The 24,584-nt window shown below is 49.9% G+C and overlaps 3 protein-coding genes across 3 annotated transcripts; 1 reads left to right on the top strand and 2 right to left on the bottom strand.

Moving 5' to 3' along the window:
• Positions 1 to 6,324: 6,324 nt before the first annotated feature.
• PV06_04116 (uncharacterized protein) lies at positions 6,325 to 6,528 on the bottom strand (the record flags this gene model as incomplete). Its single annotated transcript, XM_016404969.1, has 1 exon — positions 6,325 to 6,528. The coding sequence occupies one exon, from the start codon at positions 6,526 to 6,528 to the stop codon at positions 6,325 to 6,327; it is 204 nt and encodes a 67-aa protein (XP_016265974.1).
• A 13,110-nt stretch (positions 6,529 to 19,638) lies between these two features.
• Positions 19,639 to 21,426, top strand: PV06_04115 (uncharacterized protein; the record flags this gene model as incomplete). The annotated part of the gene is made up of 1 exon (XM_016404968.1): positions 19,639 to 21,426. The coding sequence occupies one exon, from the start codon at positions 19,639 to 19,641 to the stop codon at positions 21,424 to 21,426; it is 1,788 nt and encodes a 595-aa protein (XP_016265973.1).
• Positions 21,427 to 21,559: 133 nt separating this feature from the next.
• Positions 21,560 to 24,149, bottom strand: PV06_04114 (uncharacterized protein; the record flags this gene model as incomplete). Its single annotated transcript, XM_016404967.1, has 6 exons — positions 21,560 to 22,040; positions 22,108 to 22,459; positions 22,527 to 23,170; positions 23,229 to 23,737; positions 23,793 to 23,886; positions 23,947 to 24,149. 6 exons carry the CDS (start codon positions 24,147 to 24,149, stop codon positions 21,560 to 21,562), a joined length of 2,283 nt encoding a protein of 760 aa, XP_016265972.1.
• Positions 24,150 to 24,584: the final 435 nt, after the last annotated feature.

Here is a 24,584-nt window from a genome sequence, read left to right as displayed (position 1 = left end):
AGAAGGTTCCCGAGATGGTGTATGTCGCCGTTTCGGACCCATTGGGAGCGCTGATGGGACGAAACATTTCTGCGGAGTCCCGGCGCCCGACTTGAGCCAAGTAAGCTGCCTGTTGCTCGTTGGTCGTGATAGGCTCGAGCTCCCATTTGTAGTTCATGGTCGTGACCGTGAGCGGTAGCGAATAATCCTGACATGTTTTCTGGGCGGGGTTTTGGCCGATCGGGCCAGCTGCGACCAAAGTGGTCAGAAGAAGGACCCACAACGGGAGGGAATGCATTGTTGGGCCAAGTATAGACTTTGAAGAGAGATGAAAAGATACGAATATGGAAGAGACAGTGGAATTATCTAGCCGTCCGTGAAAGCAGAGAAGTATTTATCTCCCGCGCATGGCGTATAATGACAGTACGTTAAACGCGTATCAGGATTGTCATCGCGCTCTTACCCAGTGTTCTTACCCAGCGTAAACAAACCTATATACTACAGTACGTATTCGCTACGGTACCGTCTTCATCTCATTACTGCTGTGGACTAGTCTAGCTATCGACCGGCCACGGCAGTGTCAGGACTTAGCGCAATTTCAGCAGTATTTGAGGCTTATGCCAAGAAGACACGGATACTGGCGTTCCACGTGTAACATATGAGACTGTGAATGACGACTCTGGGCTTCTCCACAAACTTTCTTAAATGCAGCTCCGGTGTTCGGCGTGTTAATAGGGATCAGTGCGAAACTCGGCGCTGAAAAACGCACATGGCCACGAATACGTATATCTGAACCAAAGCTTCCCTTCGCGGCTGACTTTCATGGCCATCACAATTCGTATAATCGTTACTGAGCATACAACGCGTGTTCCTGAGAGCTCTGCGGGTGTTGCAGTTGTTATCTCTACGGCAGATCAACCAAGAGTAGTGATGGAGCCCCCTAGTACTTTTTTCTTCGTGTTGTACAGGCTGATGATGGATGCGGTAACGCGTGCACCAGCCAGAACTTCTGCTACATATTTAAGGGTTTCTACCTACGCAGCCTTTAGTAACAATAGTGTCAGCACATTCTCGGCAGGCCCGAGGATTAGCGTCCGCAGTTCGTTGCGATGGGGAGAGTTTCATAACCCCATACGAGGAACAGTGGGGCATACTGTGTAAAGTTCCAAGGTTCACGTGTGAGAGACTCTGCCAGGACGGAAAATATACGATTACGCTTTGCACAAGGTTTGCGAGATTATTGCTTTGTCTTAGCTTAGCTCGCCCCGAGCTCAAGACGATGGCAGCGCATACTTCCCCATTGTAGGCTTCAGCATCGACCGTCAAAAGATCAATAGACGGGAGTGATCGGTCATAACCACCCACTCACTGACACGGATGGCTCGCGACCACGAGGAGAATGTAACGATAGACAGTAAGGGCGCAGCTGCTCATTATTGGGTTAAATATAGTACTTGCCTCTGGAGATCGTGCTTGCTTTCTTGAGCCTTTGTGTGCTCGCCAGTTTTACTAGATTTGAGTCAAAGGCGAATGCTCAATAGACCTTGAGGCAGACTTGGTATCTTAATCCACGGCCGCCCAGTTTATGCCTTCCAAGAAGCCTTTATCTATACCCAGGCCCCCGCAAATGCTTGTAACAAAGAGGCCTAGCTGAAACAGCTCAGTCACAGCTGTCAACCGATGTGGCTGAGTGGCCGGGGAAAAGGCAAGCACCCTCTGCAAATGCTGATCACTGCGAATAATGGCAGTTGAGAATGATATGAATCTGGCGCTGAGCAGCTAAACACAGATATCAACGAGGTCTGTCCTCGGCCGAAGTGGCAGAAAGGCACCACAGGGCTGCATGGAATAAGCTCGCCTCAGGAATGGAGGATATGTTTTTGAATCTCCTAATAGTTTATTGTAAGGGTCCCTTTCCTTACACTAACGCGTTCCTTCCGAAAACCTCGAACACCATGTAGCTGATGATCAAACGTAATCACGGAAGTGGCAGTCTAGAAGCCGTTGGCTCGTGGGATTGAATCAATTTTGCCATCATCATGGGCTAAATTTCTGGCTGTTCGGGCGGAACGATCTAAGGGTGGCCCTGGGAGCCAAGGTATGTCTAGGCACTTCTGCAAATGTTCTATACCCTATCTGTCAACTGTTTGAAAAGAGTAGTCATTTTATGACCATAGTTTGGACACAAATTTTCGCACAGATATTTACTTACTATGTGTGAAACCCAAAGAAACATAATCACAGACTTTCCGATACTCCCTCTCCTATCACAGACTAATCAGATGGGAACTGGCCTACCTCTAAAAATCTGGTCAAATCGGAGCCTCAGTTTTCCCGACGGAGCAGAAAGGCCGAGCAGTTAATTCCAATTTTCATGTTAGTAGGGCTACCACGAGTTTCTTATTGATTGCGCGGCATAGTAAGCTTCGCCCATTTATCTGTGTTATACTTTGTATAGTACCGAGATATGTATACCAGATTCTTCGATATTGTAAACTATAATGACTGCACATCTACGATAATCTACATAATTAGGTGCGATAGTTGCAGAGTTTATCACGTTACACGGGCTCTAAATATTATCGCATTTGTGGCTATTCGTACCCCTAAGCAGTACCCATGATTATGATATCAATCTAAGGGCGACCACAGAGTATTATCAATCCATTAGGACCACTTCTTTCTTGCCTGCTGTCTTTTCGTAAACCCACTTCTCGGATGGCTCTTACCAGATCGGTGTGGCTGAATGCTTCCATTAGTACCGAGTATGCAAACAGGAACTTTCTCAAAACTCGGGTAACATTCAATAATTGTCGTTTCGCTTGAGAGCATCTTTCAGGTAGGCTTGTTAATGCGGTTGTTATCGCCGGCAAAGGATAGCCGCAACCATCTTCGCCATCTCATTGGCTGAGCCTGGATTCTGTCTAGCCACCAGGTTACCGTCGACCACAGTGTAGGACACGAATGGCAGTCTGGCCGCGGCTCTGGGGGAGACTTGTCGCTTTCAGGGCTGCCGATAGTCTGCTCGAACCAATGTTCTTCGAAGACTTGCCAGGCTTGCGTTAACTCGGACAGTCACAAGCCGGTTATGTGCGATGGGAGTGTTGTAGTGCCCAATGTTGGTGACGACATTCAAGATACGCTTCTCCATGGTTTGGATTCCTTGGTGCGTAGTTACTAACGCTCTCGGATGCAATGTGCCTCGCGACGTTCCAGCGCAGCTACCACGAACATGAGTAGTGTACGGACGCGATATACGCAGAATTGAGCAAATACATTGGATAATTTCATGTAGGGAATGTGTAAATGAGGTCGGCCAATAACTCCAGCCGAACTGCCCAACCTTGTGACGATAATGCTCGAAACCGTGAAGACGATACTGTGGCTACATGCTAAATTTAATTGCCACTTTTCTGCCTCGGCTACAAAAGTTCACGTTCAGTCCTCATGTGAATACTGTCTCTGCTACAAGAGGGCAATAGAAGTACCCAGCTGCCCTCTGTGCCCTTAGTTCAGAGCAAGTACCGGAAGTTTCTGTTCTCTCGATCCGTGAGGTCCAAAAATTCGAAGTCTTGAGGTAGCTGCTGCGGTTCCTGACGATCTCTCTTCCTGTTTTCCAAAGCATACAATAAATCAAGTGCGACAGTAAGGCCGATGCCGACGGCCAAGACGACGACGATAGTCAACTTGGCAGGAATGTACTGAGGGGCGTCTCTGGCTTGAAAGGTCTCGGGACCGATAATATTGCCGACGCAAAAACTCATCAACACGATAGCGTTCATCGCTATTTTCTTTGTATGCCCGGCATCTGTGAGGTTAGTACGGCCATTTTCAAACGGGAAGTCAGGGCGGAGCACATACGATTGGCCGTGATCCAGCTGTACATTAAGGGTAGGCCTGAGATGTGTCAGCAAAGGATAAATCGTGCTTGGTTCGCAGAGCTACTTACTCGCTCCAACAGTATTGGTCAAAAAGTTTCCAGCTAACAGTCCCGGCTTGTTGTCGGCCGGCAACCAAGCCATTAATGCTCCTCCAATCATGGTGGGAATGATCAAAAAGATTATGGCAGTGCCTCTGCTATTGTATCGGCCTCCCCACCAAGTTCCGAACCAAACTGAGACAAATGCTACCGCACAACCAGGGAGATTCAGCAACAGAGTGGTGTATTCGTCATAGCCAAAGCTGGAAGGGTCCGTCAGAGCGTTGAAAAGTGTAGTTCTGGGTAACTTACTTGGAAATGATGATGCTCGAAAAGGAACTCACGGCACCATTTGGGACATTGGTGGTGATAACGATCAAACTCAATAGCCAGGTCTTGGTACTGAAGAAGACTTCTTTGAGTTGTTTAGTCTTGAGTCGCTTGTTTTCGATACCGGTTTGATTCTCGCGAACTCGTTCAATAATGAATAGCTTTTCGTCGTTGGACAGTCGGCTCTTCATGGGGTTGTCTGGGAGGAACAAGACGACCATGATGCCGACGACGACAGTGATAAGACCAAATACGAGAAACAATATTTGCCATGACTTGAAGTGGACGTGAGGGTTCGATTTGGTATAATGCAAGAAGCCATACGAGGCGAGCGACGAAATGGCTGGACCGACACTAGTGCCTTGATACCAGATTCCCATTCTGGACACTTGTTCGGGTCGTTTATACCACATGGCCGTAAGGACGACGAGACTGGAGTATTGGTGAGCGTCTTAGTTGGAGTATGGAAAGTTCTCACCTAGGAGCGACGGAGGACTCGAAGATACCCAATAATACCCTCAAGGCGACAACCGACGCGAAATTGTGGCAGACGCAGTTCAATGAGACAGTGATGCCCCATAGTACGACTTATCAGGTCAGAACCCATGTGACACCACGAATGTATAAGATTAGACACTCACCGTTGCAACCCAAGTACTTGGCGGTGGGAAATTTCTGAATCAACATCGCCTGGAGCGGTTCACAAACGAGGAAGGAGACGTAGAATGCAATGGCCAGGTTTGAAAATCCATTTGCGGGCAAGTGAGTGTCTTCAATGAGACCCATGACGGCGGCATAGTTGACTAGGCACATGTCAGACGGCGAATCGAATATCTCTGGGTTAGGGAAGGAAAACGCACGCAGCGTCTTGTCAGTGTATTGAAGGTAATAGCAAGCAAACATCAACGGCATCATCATCCAATCGACTTTACGCATTAGTTTGTTTTCGTCAATATCAACCGACTGTCCTGTGTCGGCATTTGCTCGAAGAAAGGATAAGGCGGCGTCAACATCTCGGTAGTCGATGGACTTTTCGTCGACCTGAACAGATGTCACGGCAGAGTTCTCGAGTTCGATGTCGTCCTTCATGGTGACAATGATAATGATTCTCTACAAGTAGACAGGAAGAGAGGAGTGCGGGGAGAGAGTGCGACGTTAGTCGTGATTGAGAATATATAGGTTGTTACTCCGCCCTCTTTCCGATAATCTATCTATCTCGCTACCGCGAGACGGGGGACACATTGATACGTTATCATAGGCGAGTATTCTATCAAATAAGTGCCGAGATTGGCATGTCTATGCACCTAAGTGTGCGTATCTAGGACTTTCTAGAGAGGGTATGGCGTTATTTGGATACGACAGGCGTCTCAGCAGGACACTGCCATGAGCCAGGTTCGCATGAAAGATATCCCTGACCAATCAGAGCCAAAATTGGGGGAATCTGTCCCTTTCGGCGCTTCTCCGTCCCGTCTGATCTGCGAATGCGGAGTTCGAGGGGCGATAAGGGAGTCTCGAATGGGACCTGTGCCGCAGCCGGTAGCGGTCCACTTTGAAGGGGGATTTGCGAGCGTCTGGGTAGGTTGAACAAGTGGCACCTAACTGGAAACTCTGTTATCCTAGGTCAACGCGACGGCTTGGTTTTGGCGGATATGGCCGATCTTTTATCATCGAGGAATTGATAACCCAGTACGGAGTACGACTATTACCCCATGTGCCAAGTTACGAGTGCGTCATCGAATCATCGCCCATCCAAGGGGCCGAATGAGGAACGGCGTCTGCGCGTCCAGTAGCAAGAACTTTGCAAAGAAATATAACCCATTGAAATAGGAAACTTCTTCCTACGCCTATAAAACGGTGATGCGCCGGCGAGCAACTAGTGGTCCATCCACAATTCCTACAAAAAGTAAATCGTACAGGTTCCCGGTCGCGCTCCTGCTTTTTGCCATGGGTAATGCGACCGAGGTGATTGCTGCCATTCCATGCGAGCTCATGTGCCTCTGCACTTTGGATATTGTGATGGTCGTTCTTGTTGTCCTTTTTACAACAAATACTCAGCCAAAATCCTATGGAAAGCAAATTGTTATGGACATAACAACCTATGATTCTTCAACCTGGAAGTCGTTGAGAAACGCCCACGGGAGCTGTTCCTTCCAGCCGGCATTTTTCCAGTTGTCGATCGCCTTAGGATAGAGTTCGATGGTATCGGCGGCGTTTGAGTCGTGGGCCATGGGAACGAATATATCTTCACTTGCGTCGAACTCGTCGAGCTTCCGTTGACTTTGCGTTGCCTCACGAACCATGTCGGAATTGTGAGGTTTGACTAACTCGTAAAAGGGCTCAATAGCGGAATGATTTGGATGAAGTTTTAAGAACAACGATCCAGGGCAAGGCATTCGTGGCTACCTCAATTTACCCTCCCCGATCACGCTCAAATCAATTGTGTCGGGAAGTGGTCAATATCGATTTGGACGAGATTCTCCACCGTGATGACAACAATCAGCTGGCTGCCATGAGGACGAAACCATCTGGAGTTGTCCTCGCTGGAGCCATTATATGACCTTTGGAGTGACCAGGGCAGCTCAAAAGGTAGAACGATCCATCCCCGAAAAAGTCGAATGCTTCATACTGGCCCAGCCTCAGACCCGTGTAATTAAAATCCATCTCAACCAGTTTCCGACCATGGTGGTCACTCTCAATGAATCTATTTGTTCGGACATGACGGTCATTGCCTTGGTAAATGCACAGGTCCGAGGGGATAAGTTTTCTGGGTTTTACCGAATATCTAAATCGAATAGGATCTTCTGGCCGGATGCATGATGTGATATCAAGAACGAATAACAGGGACAGTTAAACTCATCGTGGCCAGCAATATGTGGCTGCACGACGATGCTGGTCTTGGCGATAATCCGTGAAGTTGTCTCTATGGCTGAAACAGATACTGTTGACGAGGATAGGGGGATGTTCAAAGTTGGTGAGGGTGCCATCGTGATCAATGTACTTGATTTTCTATTGGTATCACTAGCCTCCGAGTCCTGATCTGTACTTGAGAAGTTTTCACGAGCTGCCTAGATCCCATCTCAAAGGGTTTCTCTTCCAAGCTCCAGGCTCGGTCTGGCTGTCGCGCCAACATTTCGCGGGCCATTCGCCGCGAAGGAGACGAGCGGTGGCCGAAAGATTCGAGCCGAGGCCAAGGAGCCAGCGCTGATCGGCTGCAATGAGAAAGGTGGCCGAAAACCACCACCGTAGAAGCATCAGTGAAGCATTGAGACTATCGACCCATCCAGTGGAGACCGACATTTGTTGTGTCTACAATCCAGATCGCTTAGCAAGTCCTGGTTGAACGATTTCAGGAAGGAAGTCAACATGACTTAATTATCGTACCTAGAAAGGAGTGAATGATTGTGTCACTCCGTCGGAGCCACGAAACCTGGCTGGGAAGGGCGTTATTATCGCTGGAGGTGATTGCCACAACACATGGCTTTGTCGGAAACAAGATTCAATATGCTAATATGCTCTGGAAAGGAGCAAAGGGTATGGGCGACGAAGGAGTCCGGGCTTTTATCGCCGTCGGGTAGTGGTCCGAATTGCAATGTTTAAACACCAGGCTAATCTCCTGTGCTTGTGAAGGGTTCATGTTACATTTGGAGATCTAGACGAGCAGACTGGCTTGAAGCTCGAGGAAGAACTAGAACCGTATGTTCAGTCCTAATAATACACCCACAACTGATCAAAAATCAGCAACGCTACCTTTATCCTCTGCGATGTCACCTCCTAGGAGGATCAGCTAGCCATGATTAAGTTGAGCATCAGCAAATCTCTACGAAAGAGCATTGACATAGTGGTCGCCATTACTGGTATCAGTGGGCCGGACGATATATTTAATATCGAAGGTGAGCTGGAGGACAGTAACCAATAATGGTCGATTGTCTGAAACGCTATACTAAAAGCCTCCAGATGCAGAAGAACCTCTCAAGTCACAGTTGAAAATCGTTAAAATCGATCTCCCGGGAGTCTTATACACTCTGAAGCTGGCTCGCCACTATTTATGAAACATCCTCTCGATGGTAACCACGACCGCTGCTTCAGTGTCAACGCCAGCTTGGTCAGTTTCCTCAACGTCCTTAGTATCCCCCAATTCATGGCATCAAAGTGGGGATGCCGGGCATTGATGAGATGTGTTCGGAGGACGACTGCAGTCGATGGCGTTCGGATGAACCTTACACGCCCTTGGTATGGCTACCGAGTTTTGTTGACGGTATCGCATGCCGACTACGTCTTGATAGGTACGTTGGCACAACTATACTGAGTTCAACGGTGCAAGAGTATTGCAAAAGCAAAGGAATTGTTCTCGCAGAAGCCGCGACGCAACTGGAGTGTGGCTCAAAATCGCAACAAGCCCATCAATGAACGGTAAGAGCCTATTTATGACAACCTTCAGTAGCATACGGCACCGAGCTGATAGGTTATGGCAGGCCGATCTTTCGGAATTGTACCTCGTAACGCCGCCGCTCCCCAGGGCTGTATTGATCTTGGGAAAGAGGACTATGACGCTAGGGAATATCTGAATGATCTCCAGGACATTTTGCTAAAGACCTCTCATCGTCTAGCTGTCAAAGCCGAAAGTCAGTAATAGATGGTACAGGATAGTTGACCCTTTGTATGTATTCATTGCAACAGATTCACGGCAATACTTGTCTCTGAATTTTACTTTTCGGGGTAAGGCAATACTTCTTGCTATGGAGTGTCTCGTCTATGGAGGGCAGTCGCTACCTGCCCAGGGATTGTGTCATGGTATCCATTAAGCCCTCCTATCACCGTATCTCAGGTCCAGTTTCCCATTATCTTCGAAACCAAAGCACTCTAAGAGAGGTCTACCATTCGGGTCGGCCTATTTTCCGTGATAAAGCTGTGCAATGCAGTTAACACCATTTCTGGCCCTAACCAAGCGAGGCTGGCAAATCCCAGGCAAAGGTGTCATACCTCTCCATGTTTCTCCAGATCCAATTAGAAGGCTGTCACTTTCAGGTTCCCATCTGGTCTCTAATACTCGACCGTCCAAGCTCCGGTGAAAGGGGATTCCGCCTCCGAGTCGATACTGTCTGGCATTCTTCGAACGGCGCGGCCGGTCCCAGTCTGCTTGGAATGTAGGATACGAGTTGATACCCATTAGCCTCCAACGTAGGTTCTCCGCCGTTTACATCAGATGGTATGATTATAGACCGGGCAACACCGTCCAGACTTTTCATATCATTCGAGCGGAAGGCAAGGGATTTCACGGCTCCAATCACAGAACGGGACATGACGCTAGACTATCGCTGCTCGGGCACATCAGACTCTGGCACCGAGGGCATGCCGAGGATTTGCGCCTCAGTTTCGGTCCGGAAGACCCCTCTTCCCCGCATGATATCCACGACGGCCAGAACAGTCATGAGCTCTAGATAAATACTATCAGGCTATTCCACGTTTCTCGTTGGAAGCTTCATTTCCTGCGTTATGGCTAATCTTCTGCTCTTGATTTTGAAACACCCGCTGCAAGCTCTGCTGTTCACGCATTCCTTTCTATCTCAGGCCCTCCTTGTACTCTTGCGACGTTTCCTCCTTCCACATTTTCCAGTTTACCAATCCATCCGACTACAGTTACAACGAGCATATCTCTCATCGGCATCTCTCACGTTTCCGAACCTGACACATAGACTGCCAGTAGGTGATGTTTCCCCCAGACGAGCTCGCAAATTTGATGAGAATGTCCCCGGGTATCTCATCCCCGGAACGCACCACCTCTCCGATTTTGCGCAGAAGGAACAATGCACAAGACAAAGGTGTGTCGTACTGTTTGCTCATGGTGGAGGCTACGCCCGTGGCGAGGCAAGGATGTATTTAAACTACATGGAACGCTGGTTTTTACGCGCGATGAACCAAGCCTTAGATCTCGCTTTTTTCACAGTGGAATACCGTGAGTGCATCCCGAACACGACTAATTCGGCATAGATCGAGTGCTAACGCGCCCCATCTCCAGCCCTCTCTACCAAGGCAAGCCATCCAGCGCAAAAAAATGCATTTATCGAGGCCTATCGTTTTCTCTTGAGCCGTGATATTGTGCCAGGCAATATTGTATTCATGGGTGACTCTGCTGGCGGTAAGCCTCTTCCGTCTACTTTCAAGGCTTACGCTGACTGCACGTCCAAGGCGGACTATGTATCCTTGCCAGCTTGGAACTGAAGCGGATAGGTCTTCCCCAACCATGTGCAATGATCTTGGTGTCTCCATGGATCGATATGACGTTGAAGGCTCATCAAGGAGGGAATCCTGCGGTCGAGAGCGACTACTTTCTACTGGCCAACAGCGCGGTTCCTGGATTGGTTAGATTGTTCATTGGCGACAGACCGCCTGAGTCTCCAGAAGTAAACCCACTTCGCCACCAGCCTCACGAGCTGGAAGGTCTAAGTCCACAGCTAATATTCACTGGAGGCGCCGAGTTTGCACGTCAAGACTCGGAGCAATGGGCAGAACTTTGCCACAAAGCCGGCTTAAGATACAAACTGGTTATCGAATGGGGCCAATTGCATATTTACGCCATGGGCTCCAACTTCATCAACCCTACTATACGCCACAAGACTGATGATATGATAATTGAATGGATCAAAGATCATGTAGTGCAATGAAAATTCGCTTTGAGCAAGCACAAAGTAGCGTGGATAAGATGTAGTCAATTCCTTGTTGCCGGCAAATCTTCAATCGGGAAAGAGAACGAGGCCGCGGCGCCCTGAATAGCGTGAGGATGACCAGCCAACAATAATGGGAGACACCGTCCAAAACTCCACACATGATTAGAATAGGGCTGAGATATGGCTCTCAATCCCCCCGCTCTGCGAAACCCGAGGCCGAGCAAAGCAAGGCAGAACCTCCTTGGAGATGGGCTCGGCGTAAACTACTCCGTACTCGGTGCGAAATGGGGCTTTATCGAGTAACCTGCTCCTTTCGGCAGGTCGGATGCCCATTTGCCACGAGGCTTAGAAGGGCCACGGCCGTGGAACATGAATTCACCAACCAAAAAGGGGAGATCAACACAAGGTCAAGTTTATCAGGTTCTAGAGAGAACACGTTTCTCTGCCAGGATACAACAGACTGTCCGAATGATGAAAGAAATGGCCAAGACAGGATCAAGGCAGGTTGTGGTTGGCAATGTGTCCGGATCAACCGGGGACCGGTTAGATGGTGAGTCGCGATGCAGCCCAAAGGCGGAAATAGTCCAGGGATTGAATTGAAACACAGGAATGAAATCGATGTTGCGAGGCAAAACAACTGTAGACGCCATCATCGGGGACTGGCTGTCAGAGGTACAGCTCTTGTCCAAAACCAACACTTCGAACCAAGAATTGCTGATCTGTAGTAGTTTAATCTGGCGTCAAGATCTCTGCAGGTGCGGGCAGGTGAGAAGGGTGGGTACGAACCAGGGTTCTTGTACTCCCTCCGAGATGCCTTCGACGAATACGCATCATATCGGAATCCGAACCTTCGAATCGCAGTGAATGCCGGAGGTCTCAACCCCAGAGGTCTGGCGGAAGCAGTCCAGAAGCTGCTTTCATCTCGAGGCTGCCAGAAGAAAGTTGCGTATGTTGTTGGGGACGACTTGCTTCTGAAGATTGACAGCCTCGACATCAAACCTCTAACCAGAGCAACCGGCAACTTCGAGACGTGGAAGCAGAAACATCCTGATATCATCATGGCCAACGCCTACGTTGGTTGCTGGGGAATTGTACAAGCGTTGCACGAGGGTGCTGATATTGTCATATGTGGGCGGTGCACCGATGCAAGCACGGTATGACAAGCTCATCCATCTCGTGGTTTCCTGCCGCTGATGGTCAGAAGGTCATGGGAATCGCCGCTTGGTGGCATGGCTGGAGTCGGACTGATGTGAACAGGTTGGCTGGCTCACTTGTTGCCGGGCATCTGATCGAATGCGGCTGCTACGTGGTGAGTTCTTCTCCAGCCTAATTTATCTTGTCCAGTGGCTGACAGATACTACGTACTGTAGACGGGGGGAAATTTTGGAGGGTTCAAGAGCCTGGTTCCTGACTACTACGATTTGTCATTCCCCATTGCGACCATTGCAGTCGATGGAACAAGTGTCATTCAAAGTCATGAGAACCAGAACGGAATGTGCGTGTCCTCTTGCACCTTTCTACACGGTGCAAATTTGAATATTTTTGATTGACCTTATGATCAGTGTCACTGTGGATACCGTGCGAGGCCAGCTGCTCTACGAGATTCAGGGGCCTTTCTACTACAACCCCGATGTCATCGCTGATCTATCCAGTATTCGGTTCGAGCAGACTGGTCACAATCAAGTGCATGTTTCCGGATTCAAAGGTAAGACTTATCCATCACTAACGCGTCTTTCACATCCGAGACTATCTTAAGAACATTTAATTATTGTATAATAGGTATACCGGCTCCAGAGACCGCCAAGATAGCGTTGATGGCCTTGGGTGGGTACCAAGCCGAATTCTCCGTCTACGTGACTGGCCTGGACACGGAAGAGAAGGCGAGAAGTTTTGAGGTCATGTCCCGAAGAATGCTGGACACTCGTCAGTATGATGTGCTCGATTTTCAGCTCTATGGAGCTCCTAAGGACGATCCGCACTCCCAACTGGAAGCGACTTTGCAGCTGCGAATTCTTGCACAGGCGAAAGATCTAAGACTACTAAAACCCGGACGCTTCTTGGGTCCTATCATGAGCAATCAGCTGTCAGGATATCCAGGCCTCACTGCAAACGTGGATTTCAGAACGGCAGAGCCGAAGTTGCTATGTACCTACTTCCCTGGATTGATCAACCAAAGTGAAGTGCAATTGTCTGTCCACTTTATGCCGCCCTGCGGAGACGATCAGGGACTGCTTGTTCCAAGGCATGAGGTCTACACATCTACTTCTCAACTTCCATCACAGCCAGACTACCAGCCAAGGAATCCAACACCACTGTCATCGTTTGGACCGACCGTCAGGGCGCCACTTGGATTAGTCGTGTATGCTCGAAGTGGTGACAAAGGTGCCAATGTCAACGTAGGGTTTTTCATCCCTCGCGGTCTTAACGAAACTCCAAAGTATGACTGGCTACGGAGTTTCTTTACGACAGAGACTCTGAGAGGTAAGTTGTGATCTTTTATACGGTCCTCTAAAATGGTGAACTAACTAATCATACTATAATCAGGACTTCTTGCAGCCGAGGCTGGGCCAGACGCGTACATTGAGCGTTGCGAATTTCCCGAAATTCGAGCAGTTCATTTTGTCATCCACGGTCTCTTGGGGACGGGGGTGAGCAATTCTAGCAAGATGGACGCACTTGGCAAGGTAGAATTGTATCTCACCTAAACTACTGACATCTGCTGATGGGTCTATGCTAGAATCTCGCTGAGTTTTTGAGGGCACGACATGTATATATTCCTCAAAAGTTCCTTGAAAAAGAGGCGGTGTTGTAGATGGTCCTTGACCAAGTCGCATTTAAAAGCGAGTAGGCTTGAGAGTTGCTTCCGAGGATCTCCCACAATTGCTCCAGTACTCATATCATTATCTCCTTGTTCTAGTAATTCTATGTTGTTTGAGTCCTACTTTAGACCACGGTACCTGGGCTTTGACGCTGCCGGACGGGAATGTCTGGCCAAGAGTAAGGATCCTCAGATGATGGACTGTCACAGCGAAGCCCAAGTTAGCTATCATAGGGGGTAGAGTGCTCCTACTGATTAGACGTAGGCTGATTTGACATCAATTCGCACACCTGGGCTCACAAATCTTTCTGGTGCTTCGTATCTTGATGGTCTGTTTTTCCATTGCTGTGCGGGGCTGACCGAGCCTCAGGACCGTTGCCCGAGAATTTAGTGGCCGAATAGGCCTCGGAGTGCCGAGCGGCAGCTTAGTAGGTTTCGGTGTTCAACTTTTGGTTAACCTGGTATGTCTGGAATGAGTGGACAAGTGTGAGAGTTCAAATTGTAGCCATTGTATGGCAGTGTATCACGACAGGCTTGCAAGGTACACCAAGAGAATAGCAACCGATATAATGACCAACGATCAACCGGCACCGTACTCGATACCGGAAGAGTGCGCCTCGCTTCTAGAGACAGGGATCTTGAGATCCCGCTTGCAGGATTCATTGCCTGTAGAGTGTAAGCAGCTAGCCAAGTATGTCCACTTCGAGGGCACCACGGCGCCCAGCATTGCCATCAACTGGAGACTGGCGGAAAGCGTAGCCTCACTAAAAGGCTTCGAGGCTGTCATGATCAATACATTGCTCTGCAGGAAATATGACGAAGAGCCTAAACACATCACCATCAACACGGACCATGCTCAACTCTTCTTCATGTCGTCCTTGGTCCTCGAAGTCAACCCAGATTTCGCGGCACCTGTCTCTCCCACTCCGATCCGAGAGCTGACAGAGAAGTACGCGACATACTTTCCAAACTGTGACCTACATCAGATGGCTTCTTCGCCGTATCGCCGAGCAGCGTACAACATATACAAAACAAAGGATGATCGATGCTTCCACATTCACGGCAGTCTCAATCCAGATCCGTCCCTCGATGCTGCTGGACTCCCACGCGACATGTCCGGGATAACGACCATTGAAGAGTCGTGGGCTCCGTTCATTGAACGCTTGAAGGAGAAGACAGCAGATGAATGGGACCGCATCCTTGGAGAAGAGTACCGTCAGGCGGCAACAATCTGCCTAAGTACGAAAGAGTATTCGGCCAGCACACAGGGAAAGACTAATTCCGCGGTTGACTTGTATCGCATCACAAAACACGAAGGCTCCAATCAGCAGGCGGGGTGGTGGAAAGTGACCAGCTTCACAAACCCCAGTCGACCGCTAGGTGGCCTTAAGGTTGTTGACCTGACCCGGGTTATTGCTGGACCTGCCATCAGTCGCGGTCTTGCCGAATTAGGAGCCAGTGTCATGAGGGTGACCGCCTCCCACCTTCCGGACTTCTCGGGGCTGCAGCCCGACCTTAATTGGGGGAAGTGGAATTGTGCATTGGACTTACGAGAGGAAGTGAACCGATCGAAACTCCGTGCATTGATCATGGACGCGGACATTATCGTCAATGGCTACCGACCTGACATTTTGGTCAAGTATGGCTTTGGTCAGGAGCAGGTTTTCGAGATGATTAAGCATCGTGATCGGGGCCTCATCTATATCCGCGAAAATTGTTTTGGTTGGGACGGACCCCTGGCGCACCGTAGCGGCTGGCAGCCCATTAGTGATGCTCATTCAGGCATTTCGACTGGTTTTGGAAGGGCCATGGGTAACGACGAAGCTGTGACCCCGGTGTTCCCAAACTCGGACTATTGTACTGGCATCATTGGAACGTGCGGCGCCCTCCACGCGTTGATGGACCAGGCCGCCCACGGCGGTTCGTATTTGGTCGACACATCGCTCGACTACTACAACCAATGGCTCGCGCTCACAGTCGGCGAGTATCCACGACATGTCTGGGACGACGTCTGGAAGCGAAACGGTCGGCAGGTGTTTCGACATTATCACAGCATGAACTACACCATTCCGCGCTATATCGAAATGATCCGCGAGAATGGGGCCTTACTCAACCTAGATTTCTTCCACAAGAGAACATCTAGTGCCCTGAATGGGCTGGTATTTCGAGTGCCCAAGCCAATTCTGCAGTTTCCAGAGGGTACAGTCGAGTTGAGATACAACGTCGGAACACGAGGCAATGGCATAGATGAAGCCAAGTGGCCAGTCGATCTGTTGACTGAAGTTATTCGATAGACGGTGACTTACTGACATCTCCAAGATCATGCATGATCTCAAAGAGGCTTACGCAATCGTCCGGTGGCTTGATTGAGCGTTTCTTGATTAGCTACTTCTGCCCCTGGGCCACGCTTTCGATAGTTCGCGTCATAAACGCTCTATGGCTTTCACAAAATTGATGCTAGCTTTGTTGTGCTCGGCTAGCGAGAGTAGCTGCCCTGTCTTCTTGTCCCTGATCTGACCACGAATTGTTGCCAAGCGTGCCCCCTGTTGCATTACTTCGCACTCGATTAAGAGTTCCATACCCGTTCGCACTGGTCGAAGATACGTCATATTTAACGTCCTCGAAACACCGCCAAACCACCAGAAGTCCTCCCGAGCAAGTGGCGCGGCAGTCATGGTGGTACACATGTCTAAGATCATCGCTACTGCGCCGCCGTGCATGTTGCCCATGCGGCTTGCAAAGATCGGTGCAGCCTTGACCTCATACACTGCCGTAGCTCGGTCCCCAACTTTTGCTGCAGTGACCACCGATACGTGTTCTCGCATGAAAACTTCATCGAATCCCTGCAATATGTAGGACTCGGTCAGTGTCTGACTTTGCTGTCCATGCGGAAGAAGTTGGCTGTCAATACCTGGCGAAGCTCCGAGCTGCCCGTGCGGTACGAGTCGATGTACGCCTGTATCCTCTGCTTCGGATCCTGTAATTTCACATCGAATGCTATGCCCGGAATTTTCAGAATATTGGTATTATATCGTTCCGCCTTTGGGTTTCTGACATCGTCAACATTCGTGTCTTGAAGCGATGTAGCCTCAGCGTACTGTCTGGTCATGTTCCCTTCGACTTCTTTTCACTTTACTGCGACTGCTCTATCAGAGACAACGCTGTCAATCTAGAGGTTTCGTAGTTTAGCAGGACCAGATTCTTCCAGCACGATCTGAGCATGGTGATAACATACTTTGTCTGCGGGCCGAGGTTAAACGAACTGACAGGAACATGAGTGCCGAGACCGATGTTCGGAATGAAGACTAAAATTATTCCGTATCTGCCGTTTAAGTGGGTATTGCCATTATTTATGCAGCAGTACTCACAGCCATCTTTAACTGTTGGTCGGTACCATCTAAATATCAGTCGGCTAGCGCCGAAAATACGAGGCTGGTCACATTTTAAACAAGTAGCCATAGCTCCTTGAGATTTCTTGAGCTTAGAATGTTATGAGATGTCAGAGAGCTCTGTTGGCCTGGCACCATCAGTTTCGCGGTAATGGCGAAACATTTCGACTCCAAATTTGTGCTCGACGTTCCGATGGTCGACCTGCCGACCCTCATTTTCTCTTCCGGGGATGCAGAACAGCGTGCGCGACCGCAGTATTTTGATGCCGAGCACCCAGAACGCTGGTTCAGTCTGCAGCAAGCTGAGGTCCTTGTCAAAAGGCTAGGGATGGGGTTGCAGAAACTAGGCCTCCAACCGAACGACAAAGTGCTGTTGTTCTCGACCAACTCCCTCTACTTCCCGGTTCTCTATTGGGGAGTCGTGGCTGCAGGGTGCGTATTCACCGGGTGTAGTCCCAGTGCGTCTGCTGCCGGTAAGTCTTCTGTGCAACAATGCCACCTCTTGGGATGGAGGAACTGATCATAAGAAAATTCGACAGAACTATCGTACCAGCTGAAGGATTCTGATGCGGTCATGATCATTACAAATGCTACAGGAGCTAGAACGGCTATCGAAGCTGTTAAACAGGTTGGTCTCCCACAAGAAAGGGTGTTCGAGTTTGCCGACCCTCATGATCACAACACCAAGAGCGGACTTCCTTCGTGGACGAGTATCTGGGCTTCAGAGAGTGAAGCTCAAGGGTGGACTTGGAGGACGTTCTCCAGTATGCAGGAGGCACAAACGACCACAGCCGCTATCAACTATTCTAGCGGGTATGTGTATTGTTACTGCCACAACAACCCTTTGTACTGACTCTTCTCAGGACAACAGGTGTTCCGAAAGGCGTCGAGATCTCACATTACAACCTGGTCTCAAATTCTCTACAAGTTGCTTTCAAACGGAGTTTGGTCGCTGACACACCGCGGGCAAGGGAGCGCAAATCACGGGTCGACTTGCTGGGGGAGCGGTGGCTAGCTCCCCTTCCTATGTTTCACGCCTATGTAAACACCTTTCCTTTCTCTTAGAACAACTTTAACCTGACGATGTGCAGGGCCAGGCGTATTATTGCGTGACGGCAGCTCTCATGGGTGTTAAGGTGTTTATAATGATGCAATACAGTATTGAAAAATACTTGTTGTTTCTCGACATCTACCGGATCACGTTCTTGACTGGTGTTCCAACCTTGATGGTGGCTCTGTCCAAGCACCCCAACGCAAAGCTATTCAACCTCAAGGCGATTGAGTCAGTCGTCACGGGCTCCGCTCCACTGAGCCCGGAGATTGGAAGACTGGTTGAAAAGACTCACCTACGGCCGGGAGTGCAGGTCAAGCAGGGATGGGGTCTGACCGAAACGACATGCTCGGCGACTGGATTCGCTCAAGATGATGAGGATGACGGCAGCTCCATCGGCTGGCTGAATCCTAATATGTCGGCGAAAATCGTGCCAGTATCAGAACATGGCTTTGAGCAAACAACCAATCTCCCATATGCGGTGGGCGAGATATGGATAGCGGGACCCAATGTAATGATAGGATACTACAAACGGCCACGGGAGACTGCAGAGACAATTATTTACGAGGATGGAAAAAGGTGGATGAAGACAGGGGATGTTGGCTATGTCGACTCAAGAGGGTGTCTATTCATCGTTGATCGCCTCAAGGTAATGGCGGCTGGGTCCTTTTCCGGCCATCGTACTGATAATCTACTCATCAGGAGCTCATCAAGGTTAAAGGTCTACAGGTTGCTCCTGCTGAGATCGAGCAGACACTGTTGACCAATCCAGGTATTGTCGATGCTGCGGTAGTCGGCGAACGAAGGTGAGTGAGCATTACGATGAAGAGACTTGTTGCGGCCGCAAGATCCTAATTTAGTCTAGGCAGGATGGCGAGTATCCAAAAGCATTCGTGGTCAAAGCGCCAGAGTCACAAATTACAGCGGAAGAAGTCCAGAGGTTTGTCGAAACACGAATGTCAAGGCATAAATGGCTCACAGCTGGTGTCTATTTTATCAATGTCATACCTCGCACGGCAAGCGGAAAGGTCGTTAGGAGACAACTGCAGAAGTTGAAACCTGGCTCAAAGGCCAGCAATACAAAGCTCTAGAGGCTAGACAAGACTTTTCATTAAACAGTCGAGGTAGATTAAACAATGTAAATAGTCCCCTGCGTGGACGGATATCCTTGGCCTTGAGAATCGTCGCGCACAGAGCCTCGGCCAGCCGAGTAGGAATTCTCGGCCTGGCAATGCGTGGGGTGATTTGTGCCCGGACCGAAAAGTAGTTGCCGCACAATCGATTAGAACTCGGAGTAGCAGTTGAGTAGTGGTCAGATGGCATCGATAGGGCGACAGCTTCGATGCCGCCCAGTCACATTGGTGTATATGTCCTACCTTTGGCTTTGATCTGTCAAGAAATCTCAAGATCCCTTTCTCGCAAATAAGCAATACCAAACTTTTTGTCCACCGCATTGATTTGAGGAACTTTGTTATAAATTTTTAACTATGACTCCTTCAGTTGCAGATGCTCAGCCAACTCCAGTATTGAAGGATGAGCTCGCTAGAAAGATCAAGGCGATACCCAATGCTGAGAATATCAATGGAGCACAGACTGGCTATCAGATCCGTGAGAAGCCCATGGGAACTAAACGAAAGCTGAAGATCATTTTCATGGGTATGGGCTGTAGCGGCATCAATTTTGCCCACAAGCTTCATCAAGGCATGGACAATGTTGAGCTCGTCATCTACGAGAAGAATAACGATATCGGTGGCACCTGGCTTGAGAATCGCTACCCTGGATGTGCCTGTGACATTCCCAGCGTCTGTTACCAGTACAGTTGGGCCAAATATCCAGACTGGGAACGATATTACTCTGGCTCAAAGCAGATTCATCGCTACTTTCGCCAGATCGCCGAAGACTACGACGTACTTAAGTATGCACACCTGAACCACAAGATCGTGCGTGCAGAATGGCTACAGGATAGAGGAAAGTGGAAGGTCGAGGTGATGCGCAACAACGACCCTAACGATGTCTTGGTCGACTACGCCGACTTCTTCCTCCATGGTGGCGGTGTGCTCAACAATTGGCGTTGGCCGCACATCAAGGGCCTCAAAGACTTTCAAGGCCCACTGCTGCACACCGCACGCTGGGACGACTTGGTGGATCTGAAGAACAAGCGAGTCCTGATCATTGGTGCGGGCAGCTCCAGCGTGCAGGTGGTGCCCGCCATCATTGAACAGGTTGACCAGCTGTACGTGGTGGCCAGATCGCCCATCTGGGTCACAGCTGGTTTCGCGCCCACGTACGCTGGTAAAGACGGAGAAAACTTCCACTATTCCAAGGAAACGCAACAGAAGTTCAGAGAAGACCCACAATTTTATCTGGCTTACTGTAAAGCTATCGAATCTGAACTGAACGTACGGTTTAAGTTCTACATCAACGGGTCTGCTAGTGCGATCGAGGCAAAGGAATACTCGATCAAGGAGATGCAGGCTAAGCTGGTCCAGAAGCCTGAGCTTATGGACAAGCTGATCCCCAAAGACTTTGGCGTCGGCTGTCGGCGACCCACGCCGGGAAATGGCTTCCTGGAAGCGCTCACCCTGGACAAGACTACAGTCCTGAGCGAGGAAATACAAGAATTGACGGCAACAGGCTTTATTGACGCCGCAGGCAATGCCCATGAAGTCGACGTGGTTGTCTGCGCAACTGGGTTCGACACCAGCTTCCGCCCAGCCTTTCCGGTGATTGTCGACGGTAGGAACTTGCAAGACGACTTCAATGACGGCAATACAATAGGATACTTGGGTCTGTCAGTGCCAGCGGTGCCAAACTACTTTGTCTTTATTGGACCGTACGGTCCCTTGGGCCACGGCTCAGTCATCCCCATGGTGGAGGCCTACACCAGCTACATTATACAGGTGCTGCAGAAAGTACAAGTGGAGGATATCAAGAGCGTCCGAGTCAACCGCTCCGTTGCCGAGGCTTTCACCAGTCACGCCGATTTGTACCTGAAGCGCACCGCCTGGTCGGGACCGTGCAGCTCATGGTTCAAGAACGGCATTTCCAGTAGCAAGCCGCTCTGCTGGCCGGGCTCGCGCGTGCACTACCTGACCATCCTGCAGAAACCGCGGTGGGAGGACTTCGATCTCGACTACCTGTCCGAAAACCGCTTCAACTTCCTCGGCGACGGCTTTGATGTCCGTGAGTTTGATGGACGCGATATCACCTGGTACTATGGCCTGCTGAACAACGAAGACAAGCAGCCACGCACGTTTCCTGACCCGGTCTACTGAACAACATGCCGAATCTAATAGGTTTTCATCATACTCTTCCACCTTTGGAAATGCTAGAGGCCAATATTAGATCTTTTTCAGATTAACGAGCTTTCTCCTTTTGCATGTGCACCCGAATGCAATAATTTCATCTTTAGATATTCGTGGACGCCAGATGGCCGATGTCGTCGTTAGCGTTTACATCGAAAAGGCTGTCCAACCAGTCATAATTATCCGTCACAGGCAACATACCAAAGACGTCGTCGGAAGGCATGGGCAAGCCGAAATCCACCTCTTCACCATTTTTGAACACCTCATTACTGGAGTACGCCATTTGCCTAGTTGGTCCGGCAGTATTGGTGCCTTGTGCTACGGCATCTGACGACGTTGTTCTATCGTCGGTCCCTTCCATTGCACTGGGAGACGCACCATTCAGACACAAGCGGGTCCTAGCAATGACGGCCTCGAACATGCGGACGGTCCAGATGAGGCTGTTCCAGGACTCGCAGCTTTCGCGTACGTATTCGAGTTCGGAGAAAATTTGGGCCTTCATCACGGCCAGCTTGCGCGGATTGGTTGCAGGGTCTAGGACTATCTCAATACGCATGGCTAGAATAGTCGAAGCGCAAGTCATACTATCAAGAATGGTCAGCTGTCAGCAACCAGTGCTAGTGTAATGGGTCTAAAAGGGGAAGAACCTACAAGGATAGAGGGCATAGATGAAGCACCTCGTGCAAGGATGCCCGTTGGATCATGCTCGAGAGCTCGAACATGCTAGTTTCCTGTCGTTGTCCCATCCTATGCATCGAGGTCAAATCGCCTGTGGTCCGATAATGGTCCTTAACCGCACGGCAGAATACCGCCTCCAGTCGATATCCCATCGCGAGGAGAACCAGGACCAAGACTTTGTCCGAGCTCCACTCGTCTTGGAGAGCGTGTGTTATTTCGACAGGTAATTGTTTTCGCCAACTAATAATTTGGTTGTTCATCCGATCGATCTCGTCTTGGCTGAACGTTGTGTTGGGGGCCTTGAATTCTCTGATGAACAGGCCACCTGTAATATGATCAATTTTACCAGCACGGTGTGGGGATGGGAAGGAAGTCTAAGGAAGGGCCTTTACTTATGATTGACACCTTGCTATATTCGACCATGAAAAGCTTCTGGAGTGGTGACACGAGTTCAAGTATGTCTTGAAGATCGGCCGGGATCTCGTCATCGTCTTCCCAGTCGGACTCTCTCAGAGGTGCAGTGTCACAATATCTCTCATTGAATCGTCTCAAGTTATCGATACCGGAGATGGCCAGTAAGGTGTCACGGTTGTACAAAACCCACCAGATGCGACGAAATAGCCGTTGCGAGCGCGCCCCTAGGTTTTCACACACATAGTTTCGGTGAAGACCCATCTGTGTAGCTATTCGTCCAGCATTACTCAACCAGTACCGGTAGTCCTTGTCCATTGGATATGAGAAGGACAATGAGCTAAGCATAATGGAACCCTGAAGCATGTATAGCTGCTGCTTTTCACACCCCATGTCGTAGAGAAGTGTGGCCTTAGTGTAAAAGGACTTTTGTGCACTGATACGATTATCGTATCCTGCTCGTCGGAGAAGATCCATGGGAGTGTACGGCACTACATTTGCGAGGATCGATTGCAAGACAAACACTGAGTGGCGGTGGGCGTGGTAGTCCCGGACAAACTTCGCCCGATCGAGAATGGGTGCGTAAGGGTAAATGTAGGCAAAATATAGACGGAGGAGTTCATCACTGAGGACCAGGTCGCATTAGCGCTACTAAAACGCACCTGGACAGAGGAAATACCCACCAGACTGGGCGAGGCGGACAGAGAAGAGCACCCTTCGCCTCGAGATACGCCATGTCCGCCGAGTCAAGTCCCGAAATTGAATGCGACAGATCGAGCTGGGATCCGTCTTCTTCAACAACGAATCGAACGAAACGATTGGGGGGGTGTTGAGCAAGTGCGCCACCGAGGATGGTCATAGGGTTCACTCCTTCGTGCAACTCGATTACCTCCCGCCGGTCCGTGTCCTGAGGTTGAAGCAAAGGCGACATGGCATTCTGCCTGCAGCGGGACATCTCCTCACAAATACGGGACTGGACGTCCTCCTCTCTCGTTGTCTGCTTTACCATGCTTCTAATGCTCGTGGCATCTTCAATCGCTTCGCCATCGGTCATTGACCCGGGGATCACGGTCCTTCCTTGGGTAATCCGACGTGCGCCTTCAACGTCTGAGGCCAATCGCGAGAGAGGTGCCATCGAGGCCGCAACGCTGTCTTCTTGCGCATTATCCGCTGGCTGGGGAGAAGAAGTCGACTTTGTGGGGAAGAGTTGTCAGCGGACGGGGTCAATCAACTGCCTCACCACGTACACGCACCGACATGCCATCAATACCATGGTTCCTACCTCGCGAAGACGGCGATTGGCCTAGAGTTTGTGTCTCCCGTGGTCTTAGTATCGGGCCTCTGAGCCGGACACGTGTCAGCGCGCGTGGGAATCGGGGATAGCACATGGAAAAGACTCACCTCGGCACGCCGCCGTGCGAGGAAAGAGCGAGCAGACAGGTATCTGCTTGATTGCGTCGCTTGCATCTCGTACAAGGGATGCCTACTTGCCAGGCATTGCACCGCACCTTGCGGATATGGCAATGGACGCATGCACGCGGCCTTCTGGCTGGGCTTTGATTGAGACAATTGCGTACCTCGGCCCAAGTGTCATTGGACGCCATTGAACAGCGAAGGCACAAGACAGTGGCAGGAGAGCTACATAATACCTGATGGGGTTTCTGATACTGGAAGAAACCGTCGGCCTGAAGTGATGATGGATACCGCAAAACAATGCAGTCGGTGAGATTGTCTTGTAATATCCCCCCAGGACACAACGCCTCAGGGGCCCCGGTTCAACCCCGCACATAAGCAAGCGGCACGTGAGAGGACTAACAGGTCTTGACAGATCTTCCACGTCCTTGTGCGCCATTACCGTCGTGTTGCTACCCTACGGCGCCACAGCTAGTGCCACCCAGCGCCGAACTAGGGCGCCGAAGTGTGGCGCCGAGAGAGCGAAAAGTTTTATTTGAAAGTATCTTTCTTACTACAGAGTAACTACCTTATGTAGGAAGAGTGTGGCAGTGCATCGAAATGGACTATTCAGGTTAATGGCAGGC

Source organism: Exophiala oligosperma (assembly GCF_000835515.1).
Source record: "Exophiala oligosperma strain CBS 72588 unplaced genomic scaffold supercont1.3, whole genome shotgun sequence".
NCBI lineage: Eukaryota > Fungi > Ascomycota > Eurotiomycetes > Chaetothyriales > Herpotrichiellaceae > Exophiala > Exophiala oligosperma.
Note: the sequence above shows the minus strand (reverse complement) of the source record. Positions and strands in the feature narration are given on the sequence as shown.